Below are 19,621 nucleotides of genomic sequence, written 5' to 3'. Positions count from 1 at the left end.
GAGAGGGAGCACAAAGAGAAGGTGCGACTCTTTCAGCCCGCAACACCCCTTCCCCACGCCTCCCCTCCTCCACACCTGCGTCTCAGGGGGTAAGGCGTGGGGCCCACGCTTCCGGGCTCACGTCCCCATCATCTGTGCCTCTTCCGTCCCCGGGGCCTGGGCTTGCAAACCACCTGCGCAGGGCGTGCGTAGAAGGCCAGACCCGGGGAGGCCCGAGTGGGCTCCAGGACGCGGAATCCTGGTCCCTGGCGGAGGGAGCGTGCGCTAGGAGCAGAGACGAGAGCAGGCGCCCGTTCCCCGGGGAGGGCCCTCCCGGCTCTGGGTACCTTTCGACAGCACAGGCCGTGGCCTCGTGGCTGATGGACGAGGAGTACGTGTGCCACTCTCCCCCAGGCAGCTCTCGCACCTGCACGGTGAAATAGCGGATGGGGGAGGCCCCGTCGCTGCCCGGGACCCACTGGAGCCGGAGGCTGCGAGCCGTCACTTCTGCCTGGGGCACCAGGAGCTCTCTGGGGGGCGCCGGCCGCTCTGCAACCCAAAGAGAACAGAGCAGGGGCGGTGAGAGGGCGCTTCTCCGGGAGGGCTCCGCGGGAGCACAAGCCTGGGGACTCGGCTCCCCACGGGATCAGACAACGTGGAGATGATTGCCGCACGTGGCTGGAGACCCCGGCTTGCTCCCGGAACGCGGCACTGTCAGCGCAGAGACAGAGAGGTGAGCCCACACGTGCCCCCCACAAGACCACCTCCGAATGACACCTGGGCTCTTGCGAGCACCTCCAGGCCCCTCTGATCTCGGGCTCAGTGCGTCTGCCGTGCGGAGGCCGACCCGAGCCTGACACACGGCGGCGTACAGCTCAGCATCCCCGGGGCCGGTCACTGCCGCCCTGCGCAGCGGCGACAGGGAACGCAGGGTGCACGGGGCCAGGACCCCGCTTCGGAGTGTGGATCGTTACCGTCCCGCGCCTCCTCGCCCATTGATTCCAACAGGGCGACTCCACACAGGGAGGAATAATTGTTTAATGGTTTATCATGAAGATTATTGATTCGGAGGAGAGTGCGTGGTGGGTAATAAAGCAGCGACTGACTGCGGGCCCTGCGGCGACGGTCTGGAGGAGCGCTTCCGTCCTACCCGGTCAGCAGTCCTCTCGCAGGGCTGGAGCTGGGGCTGCCCGCTTCCTCATACCCCCTTGCCCCTTGAGCACAGCTCCCCTGGGCAAAGCTTTGCTGGGCCCCCTCTCTCTGAGCCTAGAGCACGGAGGGCCTGTGGGCCCTGGAGGAAATCCGCTGAGCCCCGTGGACCCCAGGCAGGTGGTGCGGGGGTTTGAGGTAGGAGCTGGGGTGTGGACCCCAGGCAGGTGGTGAGGGGGGGGTCGGGGTGCGGGCTGGTGTGGGTGAGGCAGATGGTGCTGGGGGTCGGGGCATGGGCTGGGGTGTGGACCCCAGGCAGGTGGTGGGAGGGGTCGGGGCACGGGCTGGGGTGCGGGTGAGGCAGGTGGTGCGGGCGGGGGGGGGGGGCAGGGCATGGGCTGGGGTGTGGGTGAGGCAGGTGGTGAGGGGGGGTCGGGGTGCGGGCTGAGGTGTGGGTGAGGCAGGTGGTGCGGGGGGTCAGGGCACAGGCTGGGGTGCAGGTGAGGCAGGTGATGCGGGGGTTCGGGGTGCAAGCTGGAGTGTGGGCCCCAGGCAGGTGGAGCAGGGGGCAGGGCACGAGCTGGGGTGTGGGTGAGGCAGCTGGTGGGGGGGGGTCGGGGTGCGAGCTGGGGTGTGAGCCCTAGGCACGTGGTGCGGGGGTTGGGGCACGGCTGTGGTGTGGGCACACGTCTCCCAGCCCCAGCAGCTCCACTGTGAACCAGACCAGGGTGCCTCGTGAAGGGCACCCGTGTTAATGCCTCCACTTGGATTTAAGTCACATCAGACCTTTAGCAAACCTGTGTCTTTCCCCGTGCTTTAGAAAGTGCTGGATTTCCCTACAGGGCTGCACGGATTCTGAGGAAGGTGAGAGGCTTTGGGAGTGGCCCTCAGGGCCCAGGGTTGCTTCCCTGGCACTGAGAGCGCTGGCCAGACCGCGTCCCGGACGGGACGAGCCTGCGGACCTTGGCCGCAGCTGTAGGAGGGGTTCTCCGGGGGCCCGTCCTCTGTCCCAGAGCCCCGTGCTGGGGGCCATCGGATGGACCGCGTTTTGGGCTGACGGCGGGGCCCGCGTGTGCGTGGCCATCTCCTCCACCTGCTTCACGCTCTGGAGGGCGCTCTGTGACCCTGGGATTTCTGTCCTCCAGTTAATAGCAGAGATGCTCGTGGGAGGAGGGGGCAAGCATCTCGGGGAGGCTGCAGCTGCTCTGGGGTGGGCGTCGTCATCTTTGGGGAACTGAGGCTCAGGGTTTGGGGTCACGGGATTCACAGACAGGGGGAGGGTTCAGCCTTCGAACCTGCAGCCAGAGCTGCCAGGGTCAGAGGCCCGGAGCGGTGGCCCCTGGGGAGGAGGCTGCTGAGGCAGATTCCAGAGCGAGGCTCGAGGGCAGGGCCTCGGTGAGATGGGAGCCCGCAGTGGATTTCTGTGGCAAGAGCAGTGTCCACGCAAACCACTGGATCCGTCTGGGCCCAACTTCCTCTTCCACAGAATCGGGGCTTGCAGCGCTCTTGCCCCCAGGCTTGGTGAGGACAGACCAAGACGGTGCTTGGAACGGAGGAGGCGCCCGTCCAGACAGATCTCCCTAGGAGTGCTGGGCAGGAAGCGTGCTTACCGAGCACCTGCTCGACTGGGCACGTGGTTTTGGACATCAGAGACCAAGCGCCTGCCTTCAGGGAGCTGCCCTTAAACAGGGGGATTCAGTGCAGCCCTGGGCCAGTGACACAACCTCTCTGAGCCGCGTCTCTCTCGTTAAAGCTGGGACATTCGTGCCTCTCTGGTAAATGTCAGGCCGTGTAGGCACCCTATGGTAATGTGTCCGGCTACAGGTGTGGCTCAGCGGGTGCTTGATAAATGCATGGGTCCTGGAGCCACCCAGGGCCCGACCCAGGAAGCCGTGGACCCAGCAAGTCCCCGGCTCCCACGCGGGGCCGTCTCTCCCCGCTGTGGCACCAGGACAGCAGATTCGGGTCTGAGGTCTTACCTCTCTTCTCAGTGGTGATGACGGTGGCCTCCAGTGGCTCCCCCCAGCCCTGCCTCGTCTTGGCCGACAGCCGAAAGATGTAGGCCGACTCTGGGGCCAGCTCCGTGGCCGTGAACTGCCTCACCGTGGCGCCCACCTCCACCGTGGTGAACGTGTTGGGGCTGCTGCTGGCCAGGCGGTAGGCGATCTGGTAGCCTGCGGGTGGGGCAGGAGGGCCACCCGTCAGTCACGCAGGTTCGTGGGGACCCCGCTTTCCCGCCACCCCACCACCCCGCCACCACCCTGCTTCATCTCTCCCGCTTCCTTCCTCCTCAGCCAGCATCTGACAGGTAGATGTGGTGACACATGGAGCCTCTGAGCGCTGAGCCCCATGACTCTCTTCCCCCTTCTGCCCTCCGCCACCCGCCCCTCCCCTCGCAGGGCCAAGGGCCGTGCCTCCTAGAAAGTTCTTTCAAAGGTGCCCTTCTCACATCAGTGACTCGTCACCCTCCCTGCCGCCCGCCCCTCCTCTGTGCCTCCCGCCCCAGGAAGTGCCAGCACCCCACCCCTGGGCTAGGGGCTCCACCGCACAGAACTCTCCTGGCCGGGGGGCAGCGAGCTTCAGCGGCTCTGAACGTCTCCTAAAGTTCCCGGTTATCAAGGGATTGTGGTCGATCTGATGTTATTAATGATCACACCTCCCAACCAGGCTGCGCCGGGACTGCCTCCACACGTCCGAAGAGGCCACCTGTTGGACCCGGCCGGGGACCCGGTGCGCCCCGCCTTCTCTCGGGCACCGACGGCTGTGCGTCCATCTGCACTGGTGAAAACCAGAACTGGTGGGCGGGGCGTGGTGGCATCCACAGGGCAAAGCCCTCCTGGCAGTGGGGGGGGGGGGGGAGGGCAGCCAGCAGAGCCCAACCCTGTGCCCGCCAGCCCTGCCTTCCCTGGCCTCCCGGGGGTGGCGCGGCCGCCAGCGACAAGGCCGCAGTACTTGCACAAGACTGCCCGCCTCTCCGCGAGAGACACCCTTCCGCCTTTGTCTTCCTTCTGGCACCTTCTCTGGCTCCACTGGAGACCGAGCTTACCGGCATCTTCCCGGTTCCTGCACTCGGTCTTCTGTGAAACCACACAAGGAACCAGTCTCGGGCGGCCACATGTGAGGGGGGGACAACTCTGTGTGATCAGCCAGAGAGTGCCCCTAGCACGAGGCCCCTGACCACGGCTGGCCACAATCGTGAGCACACACATTGGGGGACAGCACCCCCCCTGCCCTCTTCCCCCTGCCATTCACGGGCCTGGTATCTGCAGGACCTGGAGCTCGGGCCCCTGACTGGCTGTCATGGCTGCGGCTCTGCCTCCGATGGCGCCTTCTCCTCGCCGTGACAACCAGCTGTCCCCAGCTGCCCCGGTGGCCTCCGGGCTCTGGCCAAGGTGTTCTGCTAGACGCCTGTCCTTTCCCACTCAGTGACCGACAACCCAGAGGGGCCGAGCCCCCCTTGTCCGTGCCCTGCCCCCCCTTTTTCTCCCTCACACGGTGTAGGTGGGGAGCCTGGGGTTCGGGTGCCGTGGGAGCCTGGTCCCCGTCCTTTTGAGTCTCCTAGGCACCTAGTATCCTGAGGGTGAGGGCACCGTGGTCACTGTAGCCCCCTCATGGGGCTCTCCTGCTGACTTCCTGGCAGCCTTGCCCCTCCGAGCCCTCGCGACGGCCACAACAGGTAGCCTTCGTACGCTCGCTGGGTCACGAAGCAGTACAGCTCAGACGGGGTAAGTGGTCTGCCTGAGGTCACACAGCAAGTGACCAGAGGGGGTGGGACTGGAGCCCTGAGTCTGTCTGGCTCAGCCCACGCTTTCCACTGAGTCGTATACTGTTCCTGTGAATAGAAAATCTCCACCCCAACCTTCCAGCAAAGGGAGAGCGTCCCCTTGCCAAATCCTGGGTACTCGAGACCACGCATCCCGAGCGCCGGCGATACATGAGCATGTCTCCAAGGGAAAACAGCGTGCTGCGGCGTGATGAGCACGTGCTCTGGGAGCGCACCTGCCTGGGCTGTGGTCCAGGCCCTGGGAAGTCTGTGCTGTGCGACTGCGAACCAGTACGGTGCCCCCTCTGGATCTCAGTCTGTTAGGCGACGTGGGGCGGGGCGGGGGTGGGCGGGTGCTGTCCAGGTTGCCGTTTGGTGCATGCTGCATACTAGGGGCGGGGCGGGGGTGGGCGGGTGCTGTCCAGGTTGCCGTTTGGTGCATGCTGCATACTAAGCCGGGCACAGAGTGGGCACCGAGCGTGGCCCATCCATTATCCAACGGCCCCTGCTTCCTGGGCCGGGACTGTGCGTCTAGGGCCTGCGTCTCTGGCTTGCTGCCTTGTGGCTGGAACTCGTCCTCTTGTCTTGGAATTAACATTCATCTAGGAAAACTCCGAGCGTTAAGCTGCCTTTTTTTTTTTTTTAAACGAAGGCATTAAAATGTTATATTGAAACATTTTGTCATTACTCTTCGGGTTGTATTATACTCAACACGGCTCACGAATAACACAGGAGTGCAAGGAAGCACTTTCAAGACAGTCACCTCCCACCCAGGCCCCAGCTGGCAGGTCCCCTCTGCTGGCTCCTCGTGTGTCTTTCCGGTGAGAATCTGAGAGCACGGAGACACGAGCCCTGCCTTGCTAACGAGAGCGCACGCGGTAGTGCAGGGCGCATCCGGGCTCGCACCCGGCCTTCCTCGGTGGCACCTCTGTGGTTGGCATGTGCTCTGTCAGAGGTCTGGTCCTTCCAAGGTTTTCTCGTCTGTTTGTGGTTCTTCTAATACACATGCCTGACGGTCACGGTTTCCATAAGGTCAGTCCCTGGTTCTTCCTAGTCTCATGGACCCCGTGGACGGTGGTGAGGTCAGCACACCTTCCCCTCTGGCCTGTGGGCCACACGGCGTCTTTTAGTTACGGTACCGCTTTTGTTTCTCTTCTGGTCTTGACCCTCACCCACTGCTATGAAAGTTATGTAAATCAAGGCTCTTACCGCACCTCTAACCTCGGTATGTCCCCCTCTGGCTCTTATGAGTCGCGTTCTCATTTTTATCTTGTCGGGATTTGCAGCGGAACTACGGGTGAACAGCAAATTTAAAGCGGCACGCAGAGTAGATCAAAGCTCGGGAGGAAACCAGGCACCGTTCCAAGGCAGTGTTGCCCGCGCGGGGACACGCTTCGCGTACAGAGGCTGATGTGAACCTCGCATGAGACCGGGGTCCACCAGGGGCCTTGGTGACGACCCCTTCTTTCCACCTGACCACTGGAGGAGAGTGGGCGCCCAGCACAAAAAGCACCTGACCGATGTCATTAACGTAAGCGTATTCCTAAACTAGAGAGAGAAACTAAGGGAAGAAGGGTATCTTCCAAAGACAAACTGATCTCGACAATGAAGCACAGAGGCCACTCTGGCAGCCACAGACATTATGCATAAGAACACGATCAAACATGATGTTTTCAAAACCTCCAATATCCCTGCTGGTGATGAAGAGTCACCAGCCCTCCTCGAAGGAACAGAAACTAACTCTGCATTAAAAGCAGGCTTGGGCCCTGTCCAGGTACACACTGGATTTCTGTGTAGGATGAGCTGGACAGCTTTTGTCTTGACGGCATGAGAACACAGGCCTGCACCTGAGAGAGTAAGGAGTGGATATGACCCCCTCGCACACGCTCTCCCAGCGTCCGTGTGCAGAGCGGGCAGACAACTGGCCACGGACGCACACGTCTTGGGAGACTCCCCAGGCAGCCCGGAGCCCAAGGCTGCCCTCAGCCGCAGCAGCGGCCTTCACTCTGCACGTGACATCTCGGATGTCCGGAGGTCCTGAGCCAGGCTTCAACACCAACACGACTCCCGGCTCCTCATTTTCAGCCGCTGGAGCAGAGCAGCACAGGTCACTCCCGAGATGCCGTTTCTGCATACCGATTACTTTGGGTTAAAGTTACCCAGGAATAGCCAGTGCGGGAAGGACACTGTGACCCTCCTCTCTCCCCCTGAGAGCAGGAAAGAAGTCTCCCACGGGGAAGGTGCCTTCCCCACAGCAGGAGGAAGAGAGGCCCCCTTATCCCGGACGCGGGCAGTCTAGGGCCTAGATGGCCGCATGAATAAATCTTGTTACTTCTTCACTAATTTACTAGCCCAAGCCCAAACCCTGTGGTCTTGTCAATTCTTCACAAATTTATTGTTTCTTTGTCTCAAAGGCATTAAAAACTGCTGCTATGGTCACATTTGAGCCTCTGATCTTTGGGGCTCATACACATATAAAATTAAATTTTTCTCTGTTTCATCTGTCTTTTTAAAGAATTTTTTAATGTTTTATTTGATAATTTTGAGACAGACAGAGACAGAGCACAAGCAGGGGTGGGGCAGAGAGAGAGAGGGAGACACAGAATCCGAAGCAGGCTCCAGGCTCTAAGCTGTCCGCACAGAGCCCGACGTGGGGCTGGAACTCACAGACTGTGAGATCATGACCCGAGTCGAAGTCAGATGCTCAACTGACGGAGCCTCCCAGGGGCCCCTCCTGTTCATCTTCCTTATGTCAATTTAATTCTTGGACGTAGAGCCCAGAAGGGAAGAAGGGAGAAGTCTTCGCCCCTACACTATGAATAAAGAAAACAATTAGCCCCCACTTACTAGAGCCAGTGTATTTCAGGCACAGGACACGTGTCACATCACAGCAGTCAGTGTTACCCCTGGGGGCAGGGAGGGGGCACAGGAGCAGAGGACGGATCTGGGCCTTCAGCATTAGAGCCACATTCTGCCCGGGAGGCCCTGCTGTTTCTCCTAGCTCCCTGCTCTAAAATGGTATAATTCTGGTGACTGGAAGAAAATGGAGACGAATGGAAAACAATCTGGTCACTCTACAGGTCACCTGCAAGGTGACTGTGACAATCTGGTCACCTGCAAGGTGACTGTGAGGGACCGGGAGAAACCGCAAGGTGTTCTGGACAGCGAGAGGCTGACCCCCGTGCCCGGGCAGGGGGGAGGTGATGCCAGCAGAGCAGAGAGGCAGAGACTTCCAGGGCCACAGCTCCTCCAGAGAGGAAGAGTTGTTTCAGAAAGCAGCCAGAAAAACGGGTTGTGTGCAAAAGCCCCGACGTGCCTGCGTTGGGAACGAGGTCAGGGCGGTGCCTCAAGTCCCTGGCAGCAGGGCCTGGGGTCAGAGCGGCCGCGAGGTCCGGGGGGAGCGCGACAACCCACCGGGAGCCGCCCTGGCCCGGCCGCAGGTCGGCAGGTGACACGAGGACCAGGACTCTCCGGATGTCACGTTCCACGGGCGGCGGTGGGCACCGCTGGCCGCACCGGTCAGGGGATGGGCACAGAGCTGGCTAAGCAGGGCAGATGCCAGAGGGACGCCCGGGGGCTCTGTGCACACAAGACACTGTCTATTCCAGGGGTGCCGCGGCTTGAGTCCTGAGAGGCCCGGTCGGCTCCAGCCTGGCCTGGAGCGAAGAGCTTTTTCGGGAGGCGAGCCCAGGAAACACGGGGAGTGGACGGCAAGCACGAGGAGGCAGTCGCCTTGCGGGTCCCCAAGGCTCTGCCTAATGGGAGGCGTGGAGAGGGCTGCTGCGTGGTCCCCCAGACTCCCAGCGGTCACGGGCTGAGGGCTGCTGGCGGGCAAGTCCCCCCCAGAGGACCGGTCCCAGGGCAGAGGGTGCAGCCCGGCGGGGCCCCCGGCAGCTAAGGCCTGGGCAGCTGGCCCAGAGCAGCTGGAGAGCCTAGGCTCTGAGGGCCGACCGCGCCCAAGGCATCTGCGACAAGGTGACCCTGCCGCCCAGAGGTCACTGATCTCAGGGACCGCTTCTGGCCATCATCCTTCTATGCATAGGGACTTGAAACAGAACTGATTTTTCTCCAAATGCAGGCTTTTTGTGTCTCCTCGCCACATCCCAAAAGCCTCATTTCTTTTTTTCCCTTCAGAAACTCAAGCTTTAGTGGCTGCGTAATATTCCCCCGTGTGAGCCGGCCGCTGGAGGCGCTACCAGGACTGACTGGGACAGGGGGTGTCCGTGGCGGGACCGCCCTGGGCTCCTCTGCCGCTGAAGCACGGAGGCGACGATGCCCCCCTTCCCACCGCCATGGCGACGACTCTGGCGCATCGCGTGCGAACCGCAAGGCACAGCGTTGCCACCCGTGTGCAACTGCAGGGCATGTGGGCTGGTCCGTCTGTCTGGGACCCAGCTCCTACGCGAGCCACTGGGGAAAACCCCCAGCCCGCGGGTCACGTCCGTCCTTTCCCGTTATTCGCCCTGAAACTGGGCTCATGCCCTCTCGTCCCCGTTCTGTGGCCTGGTGAACTGAAGACTGACACCTGTGTCTTACGCTGAAGTGTCCTGAAAACGTCCTAGACTCAAGGGACACTAGAAGAGAGCCTTCTGTGCAGAAACGGCGAGAGGAAGCGGCTGAGCATCCGTTCTTGCGTTTGCGGAGAATAACGAGCTAGTGCTGCGGGATGAGAGCTTTCGGTGGGAGAGGCTTGTTCTGTAATTACAGCTGCAGCGAGGTCAGAAACATCAGTGTGTTGAGTGTCACCGTGCAAGGGCAGAAGGCTGCGGTGGGTGTGAGGAAAAGAACAGAGGAGCCGGATCAGTAGCAGGAGTGAAACGCGGCCCGAGCAAAGTCTGATTTTTAAAGTGCTGGGTGAAAAAGAATACAGGCATCCAGAGGGGCAAGGCCAAGTACGAGCCACACTGATCCAAGGCTAAGATGAAAACCGCAGCGTGAGAGACGGCTGGGCGGTCTCTGATTATGCCCAGAAGGCGGAGACAACAACGTGCATCTAGAAAATCACAATCAGAAGAGGGCGTGTGCCTCATGCTCCAGACAAGTTCTAGAAGCATCAGCTGCGCGGGACGCAAGAGGAGGTTCTAAGATGCTGCTGTCGCTGGGAGCCTCCTGGGGGGTCTCAGCCGCCTCGCTCGGACGGGGTGACTGCAGGCTGACACCCGGAGCCCCCTGCGGGACTTGCGTGTCACGTGGCTGGTGGTCACAGGCTTCCCGGGCAAGCGAAAGGGACCAGTCTGAGAGTCGCCTGCTCAGTGACACATCCCTGGGCCCCGGGAGGCACCCTGCCCAGAGGCCGCGTGGCTTGTTGGTTTTACGGCTTATCCGTGAGGGCTGGGGGCAGACAAATGCAGCCGTGGATCAAAACTATGTATTTGCAAACATGGATTATGCTCACTGGCGCTCCTCTCAGCAGAGCCCTCGCACACCCTTCTGTACTAAGCCGAAGGTAAATGTTAGGCCCTCGGTCAGCAGGTGGAGGTGGGGGAGGGCGCCGGGGTGCCTGGTGGGGGGGGGGCAGACCCCGTGGGTTTAAAGAGCACACGCGTCACGTCGGCTTCATGGCATTTAAGGGAGCGCGGAGCAAGCGAGGGAGGGTGGCGGTGCCCAGGGTGGCTCTCGCCGCATCCCCCGAAGGCAGGCTCTAAATGCTAAAAGCTCTCCATGGTAAAATATTTACGCAAATAAGCAAGCGTTTTTCCCTGTCGGCGCCCGGTGGTGTTTCGTGCCGTTAATCTTTTTTGGAAATGCAAGAACACGTTTTGCTACAGATTACAAGAGCGCGGGCTGCCGAGGAGGCTCTGTAGTCGGAGGGCCGTGCCACCCGAGCGTGAGCATTGATTCAAGGTCTCTGGGAGCCAGGCCTGCAGAAAGCCGTTTCCCTTTCTCTCCCTTCAACACCAAGCCGGACCTTTAGGAACTGTTTTCTCATCTTCCCCACAGCACCTGCAAGTTGGTGCGCTAGCTGTAATGATATCCAGGTGACGGGTTGCCCAGACAACATTTGTTACTGTTCAGCTGAAGGCCATTCTGACGGAAGAGGCTCGAATGTGGTGTTTTTCTGCACGAAGGGGGGACCAGGCACCGCCTGGCCGTTCGTCCGCTTTGCCGCGGTTGGGATGCTCAAAGCATTTAAACACGACCCTCTCCTTACCTGGACTTTTGTGACCGTTAGTGAGCCCCAGGGCCTCGGGGGGTCACAATGCCGACTTCTGAATGTACTTTAGGAACACCGTATAGCCTGACTCCAACCTGCCTTTCCTGATTCTTCTCCCTGTCTTGTCAGCACGAGACCTCTGTTCCCCCCCCGACCAGGGCAGAGGAGAGCAATGATGCGCCTCCCGCTGGCGAGCACCAGGTAGATAGATGCTGGTGCTGGGGGACGGCTTGGGTGACTGGAAGACACCCTCTGGTCCAGGAGACAGGATGAAATACCGAACAGCCACGCGTTCGAGCTGACATTCGTCGGGTGTTTACTACATGGCAGGTGCTGTCCTAAGTTCTTCACACACAACTCACTCAACGCTACGAGGGTGAGTGCTATTCCCATTTGAGGGATGGGGGCACTGAGGCACAGACAGGCTCAGGAACGTGTGCAAGCTTACCCACGCTGCCACTCGGCCTGTCCGGAGCACAGTGCTTACAACACAGGGGAGAGTAAAGCAAGCAGCCCGTGATCCCCGAGTTTATGGCGCAGACCGCAGCCGGCTGGGGACGCAGGGGAGGGTGAGTCACGCCCACCTGAGGCTGTCTCAGAAGCTTCCTGAAAACAGTTGGCTGAGTCAGATCCCGAGAGACAGTGTTGGTGCGTGTTGCTGTTCGGCCTTTCCTCTCGCTGGGTCTTGCCCTCTGCGGCCTGAAGAGGCCGAGCCCCGTCAACCCTCCCACGTGTCCCGGTCCTGCCACCACGTCCCCGGTGGACGCGGGGACCAGGGAGCGCTTCCTGAGCACATTTCACAGGACACGCCTGCAAGTCCTGGTTGGGAGGAGTCCTGCCACTCGGAGTGAGGGACAGACGGAGAGACAGCAGCCCTGGGGAGGGCCAGGTGAACGCCGACCCCACGTGACAGCGGGGGCCACGTGACAGCACCGGCTTCACCCACCACGGAAACGGCAGACGACTGACTGGAAGACGCACACGTTTGCGGTCTGTGAACGTCCCTGTGCCCAAAGTTAAACGAGCAAGTGTGTGGCAGATAATATTGTCAACGATCGTGCTGGCTGGTATTTACTGGGTTAAGTTGTCTGACCCCGTGTCGTGGCACTAACACAGCAGGGCCAGGCCTCCGAGCCAGACCGGACTTCAGGGTCTGGGCTCTCGCTCGGCCATTTGGTACTTCGATGCGGCCCAAGTGTCAGGCACGGAAAAGCCAGTGAGGAGAGGGTTAATCCCCAAGAGAAAAATGGTCAAAGGGGGTGTTAGGGGCTGAATGGCAATCCCCCCAAATTCTTAGGTTACAGTTCTAACCCTGAGCACCTCCAACGTGACAACGTATTTGAGGACAGGGTCTTTATTTTATTTTATTTTTGAGGACAAGGTCTTTAAAGAGAGGATTAAGGTAAAATTAGGTCACTAGGGTGGGCCCTGGTCTGGAGTGACAGGTGCCTCTACAAGAAGGGGTCACGGGGACGACGAGGCGAGGACACCAGGAGGAGACGCCGTCTGCACGCCCAGGAGAGAGGCCCCAGGACCCGCTGGCCCTGCCCAATGCCTGGGTCTCTCGCTTCCAGCCCCCAGAGTTGACAGAAAATAGATTTCTGTTGTTCTGTGGCTCTCGATGGGAGCCCCAGCAAACTAGTACAGAACATAAGCTGGGAATTCCCAAAAGGAATAATAAAAAAAAAAAAACAAACCCTGACGGCTAATAAACTGTGAAAATGACCCCCATATAAATTTTACATTTTAGCTATTAAACTGGCCAATATATAGAAACATTAATGTAGATGTTGGTGAGGGTGGAGTGACACGGGAGCCTGTGTGAGGGGCACTGACGAACGGTGCTTCTGGACGGAGAGTGTGAAGTACAGGTGAAGAACCTTAGAGATGTTCCAGCACCTTCTCCAGGTCATTCTGCTTCTGGCCTGTACCCTCGGAGACCATCGGAAATGCTGTGGAAATTGACCTCTAAAGACGTCACTTGCACCTATTGTTTACGATTGCTCAATTTGGGAGAAGGTCCGTGTTTTTAAAAGTTTCAATTGCAACGTATCTGCACGTAAACGTTACGTCATCTGAATGAGCGTGTTCTCGCTGCGGACCCCCCAACGGTACTGGAGTATATAGTGTCTGCTTCCGGCAGTGTGGTCAACCTGATGTCCCGAAAAACCTTCCTGCGAGGACAAATTGATAAACATGACGTCAAGAAAAGAAAACCTTCTAAGTGCGTGGCTGAACCAGCAAGCGAGAAGGAGAAATTACAGAGATGGAAAAGGAAATGCCCAGACTCGCAAGGATGGGCACGCACATCTGGCGTTGAGGAAGCCATTGGGGAAACCCAACGTAAAACCACGACAAGGCACCATGTGAAGTCTTCCAGAATGGCAAAACATTTAGACTCTGAGGCTGTCGAGCGTTGGCACGGATGTGTATGGCGGTGGGGGTGCTGGTGGGGGTACAAATCGGTGTCACTACCTAGGAGAATGGTCTGGCGTCATGGGCGTCACCGTGCAGAGCTTGGAAGGTACAGACTCTGTGGCCCAGAGAGGCCGTCCCCGGGGGGTGGCCCGGGGAACACTCCCGCGCACGCACCAGGAGGGGAGCACCAGGCACCCGTGTGTTGCAGACATGCTGGGGGCACTGCGACCGTCCCGGCCGGGGGATGGCCGGGCAAGATGCTGTGCGCACACGTGGACAGCCAGTGTATTTGTGACGTGGGAAGAAGAGAGCAAGGTTGCAGAAAAACCTGTCATCGGAGTTTGTATGAAATCTAAAGACATGCAGAACTAGTATTAGATTTTTAGGCTTAACTTCAGCTCTGGGGAAATCACGTGGGAAACCACCGGGGAGATAAACACAAAATCCCAGAGGGGGCCTGGCGGGCTCACCATCTCACACTGGGCAGCAGGGATGCGTGTTAGTTTACTGCCGTCACGACGTAAACGTGCTAGAGAAAAGAGGTTCCTGTGTAAGCGTGAACTATTTCATAATAAAAATATCAGAACAGCGACCGGAGGAAACAAAGATACTCACATTGTTTCGGGGTGGTGGAATTGTGGGTGATTCTCATTTCTTCCTGTTCTTTTTTAAAATTTTGTTTTTTTTTTTTTTTTAGAGCTTATAGGGAATGTGCCATTTTTGTTTTCAAGTTGTCCTTTTTTGTCATGAATATTTCAAGCATACAGAAAATACTGGAAATGCTATAGAGCGGACACTCATATATTCATCACACCAACTGAACACATATTGAGATTTTTGCTAAATTGGACTGTTTGTTTTCATATTAGACGGGAGATGAGGCAGAAAGAGTTGAAGCCGTCCGGCGGCCCTACTGGATGTTCTTCCTCAGCGTAACGCCCATCGCAGCTCAGGTTATGTTCCTGCCCACGTGTTCACACCTTCCTGTACGCGTGTACCCGTAAATGACGGAAAATAACGTTTACACAGTTTCTGAAGGTGCAGGAATGTTCTCAGGCTGCACATACCCTCCCGCGACTTCTTTTTTCCCTGAACAAATGTTTCTGAGACTCACTTGTATTGACTTGGGTAATTTCGTTCATCATTTTAACTGCTACCGTGTTTTCTGCTGGGTGAATATCCCAAAATATACCTTTTTATGGTCTTACTGATGGACACTCGGGTGTCCGGTTCTTGGTTTCCCCTGTTATTCAAAGCGATATTCAAAGCCAGGAGTGTCCCCGACCGTTTCTCCTTGGGTCCCGGTGTGAGACGTCCTCCAGGGTTTAAGAGCTGACGGGCTCCCGGGAGGTAGAGCGCAGATGTGTTCACCTCGCCAAGACGTTCCCAGATTCTTCTCCAGAGAGGCTGTGCCGGTTCACATTCCAAACAATTGCACGTGAGTGTGTCTGCTTCCCCACATCTCTGCCTCACCTGGGTGGTACCACACTTTCTATGGCTCTCCATGTGAATAATGTAAGATTCTATTCCGTCATGGTCTGAATTCCCCTTTTCCAAGTGCTCTTTCAATCAGAGGAACAGATGTTAGAGAGACCCTTAAAAATAAGTGACAAGAGTTTACTTTTGGACGGCAAGACTCATGTGATTGTGGTCGGTGCAGGAAGGCAGGGACGGGCGTGGAGAGAATGTGCAGGTACAGGTGACATCGAATGTGACGGTAAAGGCAGAGAAGGGGCAGGGGTCTTCCCTGGCAGAGGACCAGTAAGCACAGGGGGCTGGTGCTGGCGGAGGCCAGAACCTCCCCAAAGAGGAGCCCGGATGAGCAGTTCAAAATCAGAGCGCGGGTCTGTCTGCACTAAGAGAGAAACACACATGAAACGCTTACTGGCCTCCCCTCCATCTCCCGTGGGGTCCTCCTGTCAGAATGATTCTTATCAGTCCACGATGGCTACAGTGGGCGCAGCTACGCGGGGCGCAGAACTAGCACCAGCCTTGGGACTGGAGCATGGGCGGAGCGCAGAGCCGAGGGGGGCTGCCAGGCCCAGGGCCGTGGGGCCTCCCTCCCCCAGCAGGCAGGGGAGGCTCTGCTTCTTGGAGACTCCGGGTACTGTGACAGGTTGGAATTCACACTTTGTGCTCCAGACATGTTTCCTGTCTCACAGCAGGCTGGGGACGTCCCCTGGGTAATCGGATACGCTCCATCCGGAAGAGGCAGCAGTCTGCGCCCTGTGTGGAGGGCTCCAGAAAGCCTCTGCCGTAGCCTATGCCCTGCACACCACCCTCCGCCCCAGCTCTGGAGCTCCAGGCGCAGGGCCCAACAGGTGTCTGAGATCCCGTCTCGTCCGGACAGGATCCGAAACACATACTTCAACAGGGGCTTCTTCGTCTGCTCATTGTGATTTGAGTAGCAAATACCTATAGTTCCCAAGGTCACCCAATTCAGAAATACCGTGCTCATAGCAAGACGCCCCATCTAGTGACTCCAGGCACCGCCCAAGGAAGAGTCAGACCGAGGAGGGCCACAGCCTTTGTGCAGGCGACTGAGGTACGCCCCAGGCCCCGTCTCCATGAAACAAGAACTCAATAAATATCTGCCTCTCCCTTTAGTTATTACCTAAAAGACAAATCTGATTATGTCACTTTGCTGCTCCCAAGTCCTTGGGTGACTCCCTACTGGCCTCAGCACACGTGAAAAAAAAAAAGTGTTTTAATGAAGCGAACCCTTCTTTGAACCAAATCTTAGAATCCTAATGTCAGAAGCAGGTAGACGTGGTGAATTTTGCTACCTGTCTGTAAGCTCAGGTTTCTGATCTGACCACCCAGCACACAAACTGACACATTTGGGGGTCTGCCCCACATTGGGATTAGGGACACACCCGATCAGAGGGCTGGCCCGGGTCTGGAGAACATACTGTGCCTTTTGATGCCTGATTTCACACATCAAGGCCTAGGAGCACCCCCTGCCTGGTGCAGCCGGCCATCCCCAGCAGTCCCCGGCCCGGCCCACATCTCCAGGCCTGGGTCTGTCTACACAACCAGAGGCACAAGACATTCCGTCTGGCTGAGTGGATGACCCTCTTCCCTTCCTCCAGGGCTCCGGAAGCCACTTCTTTGCAAGATCCAGTTCCAAAGCGGCCTTCTGTCCACCGAGAGCCCCTCGCCCCAGGAAGACGTGCTTTGGGGCATTTCTCGAATCTGTGTCCCATCACCTATCATGTTGCACTGCATTTGGGCCTCTCCCCGGTGCTGCCCTGGGCACCTCACATCTTGAGGACGGGCGTATCTTATTCAGTCCATACTGCCCACCACGGACACGATGCCAGGCATACAGGAGGCCCTTAATTCGTCATGGTGAGAATGTGAATAAATAAAGGGACTGATGATTTTTTAAAAAATACAACTTGCTGCCTTGGGGGAACAAGGAAAAATTAAGGCTTTTCATCAATGTTATCAGAGTTGCCCCGCTAAAAGTTAAAAGCAAACAAATTTCCGGGGGACGAGGGCACACATAATTCACTCCGGAAACTTCTTCAAAGGATTAGGCGCAAGCCCTGCAGCAGGGGATGTCTCCTGGAACTTGGGAGCAAAGGCCAGGCCTCTGGCTCCCATGAAAAATGAGCCTGTTGTATCCCAAACACACATGGAAACAGCCTCGTGGCTTCGAAGCTGAAGGAAAGGCCAATCACACACGGTACCGTTGTGAACCGCGAACGAAAGGAAGAGGTTCTGGGTGAACAACGTGGAAATTCCCACCTGCAAGGAAACCTCAGTGCTCAGCTCACAGAGCAGCCGAGGGTCCCACGTTTCTCAGCGCGGAAAACGCGTGGCCACGGCGGGCAGGACTTTGTTTTTTCCCCCAACCTCTTTGATGTGTAAAAAAAATAGATGAAATCAATCCAACTGCTGTTTCCCTCCGAGCTACGACCTGGTACATCGCGGCCGCTCCCTCACCCAGGATGATGCCGTTGGGCTCCTCCGGCGGCTGCCACACGATCCGCACGGACGTGAGTCTCACTTCAGGAAACACGAGCCTCACGGGTGGGCCTGGGGCTGGAGGGAAGAAGGGAGACCGTGAGCCAGGTGCCGCTACGGTGCTACGTGGGTACGTGGCGAGGTTGCGCGCGACTCTGTGGGCCAGCACGGCGGCTCTGATCACGGATGGGACGCTCTGAGTCTACGACTGACTTTTGCAAACTAGCTCGCTCTGCGTGGCCCCCTAATGGTTCTGAGAAAACAGCTCATTTTGAACCCAGCTCATCTGCTTTCCAAGTTCCGGAAGAAGTGCTCACAAACCGTGCTAGGCGTCCCCTGAGCGTAAGACCTGCTCTCAGCAGGCCAAGCTGAGGGTCGAGGTTTTGCCAGTCTGGCCCGAATCCGGTCTGGGGCTCGACACCCGCTAGCAGGGGCTGGATAAACCAGGTGGCCTCAAGTCCCTCCCAAATGACAAAGTAACATGTTGACAAACACTGATTTTTCTCTTATGCACACCACCCCCTCCTGCACCGTCCTAGAAAACGAAGAGTTGAGGTGCACAAGCGCATATAATTCTTCGGTGCATCATGACTGTGGCACCGTTTAGTAACAGGGTCATAGCCCGCGTAAGATACATTTACCTAAACGGAGAGGCGAGGAAGTGCGTGGCCTGTACCAGAACTTCTGGTTGGAACTTAACTGATTGATTCCCAGGTAAGAGGCCATGGGCACAGAACGATCGATACAACAGGATGATGTGTGTTACAGTCACGCGGGGCTGTGGGGTTCTGCCTCTGGCTATGAAGCTGAGAAGAGCATTTAAGATTTTAAACCTGTGTTCAAAAATTTTTTTTATTGTTTATTTTTGAGAGAGAGAGAGAGAGAGAGACAGTGGGGGAGGGGCAGAGAGAGAGGGGGACACAGAATCCGAACAGGCTCCAGGCTCTGAGCTGTCAGCACAGGGCCCGACGCGGGGCTCGAACTTACTAGCTGAGCCGAAGTCGGACGCTTGACCGAATGCGCTACCCAGGCGTCCCTAAACTTGTGTTTAAATAAACCTGTGTTTGGGAACACCTGGGCAGCTCAGTCGGTTAAGAATCTGACCCTTGATTTGGGCTCAGGTCATGATCTCACAGTTTGGGGGTTCGATCTCTGCATCGGGCTCTGTGCCAACAGCTCAGCCTGGAGCCTGCTTGGGATTCTCTGTCTCTCTCTGGCCCGCCCCAGCTTGTGCTTCCCCCCTCTCTCTCTCTCAAAATAAATAAATAAGCTTAAAAAACATTCAAAAAAATGAACCTATGTTTGGCAAAATAAACGTAAGAAGGAGGCTAAGGGCTCACAGGCCAGGGCCAATTCATACATATGCAAATTCTGACGTCAGCCTTGGTGGCACGGACCTCCTGTGCTGTCCCCAAGGCAGGTCACATAGATCACACTGAAATGAGGGGGTAGAGAACATGCTTAAATTCCGACTCTGAGAGAAGGAGAATCATTCCTTGACTTCCAACCTATACTCTCGCAAGCAGCCCCTGTAACTGACCGAGTTGTGAGGCCCATTTTCTCACATGCCCCTTTTACTTCTCGTCTCTGTGACTCGGGACGCCCTGGCTTCTCCTGTCACGCCCCAGCCCCCCAAGACTCCGCGTCCAGGATGGGATGAGCACGACACCGAGCCGAGCTCCTTCCTGTCATCAGCTGAAGCCCGATGCCCGCCCTGTCCCCCTGCAGGACAGGAGGCCTCCGGCTCACCAGCCCGAGTGCCGTGGGGGCTCATTTAATGACTTCAGCAGACACGTGGATGAAGACCTACAGCTGGTCCAATTCCGTGAGAAGCTTCTGATCCCTGAGGTGAGTTTTGGGGGGGGGGGGGTGGGGGGTGGGGGGAGGAGATTGGTGTTTTCCCCCAGAACACCCTCCCCCGCCGAACATTTGCCACAGTCAGCTTAACAATAAAAATGTAAAAGAGATAACCTTTAAGTGTTTGACATCTGCAAAGTGGAAAACCATATTTACTGATGATTTAGACTTCCATAAAAACAGAGCCGTCAAGAAGCGCGTGCTGTTCCCGCCTGGAGGCAGGCGTGCCGCCCCCCCCACCCCGGAGCCTGGGAAGAGCTCTACCCAGAAACTTCTGGCAGCCTCTTGGCACGCCACGCAGGGTCTCCTGGAGCTGGGGGCGCCGCGAG

The 19,621-nt window shown here is 57.8% G+C and overlaps 1 protein-coding gene across 3 annotated transcripts in view; it reads right to left on the bottom strand.

Annotated features, from left to right (window-relative positions):
- Positions 1 to 19,621, bottom strand: part of SDK1 (sidekick cell adhesion molecule 1) — a 597,942-nt gene that overhangs the window by 82,368 nt on the left and 495,953 nt on the right. For 2 of the 3 annotated variants that reach the window (XM_047838939.1, XM_047838940.1), the window contains exons 28-30: positions 17,415 to 17,513; positions 3,108 to 3,302; positions 327 to 528 (exon numbers count right to left, since the gene is read on the bottom strand). In XM_047838939.1, coding sequence (XP_047694895.1) covers positions 327 to 528; positions 3,108 to 3,302; positions 17,415 to 17,513 — 496 coding nt within the window. Of the gene's footprint in view, positions 1 to 326; positions 529 to 3,107; positions 3,303 to 3,784; positions 4,491 to 17,414; positions 17,514 to 19,621 lie in introns of those variants that run through there. The other variant, XM_047838941.1, reaches the window with a different exon arrangement.

The sequence above is a fragment of the Prionailurus viverrinus genome, chromosome E3 (assembly GCF_022837055.1).
Source record: "Prionailurus viverrinus isolate Anna chromosome E3, UM_Priviv_1.0, whole genome shotgun sequence".
Classification (NCBI taxonomy): Eukaryota; Metazoa; Chordata; class Mammalia; order Carnivora; family Felidae; genus Prionailurus; species Prionailurus viverrinus.
The sequence above is the reverse complement of the archived record's forward strand: the minus strand, read 5'-3'. Positions and strand labels throughout refer to the sequence as shown.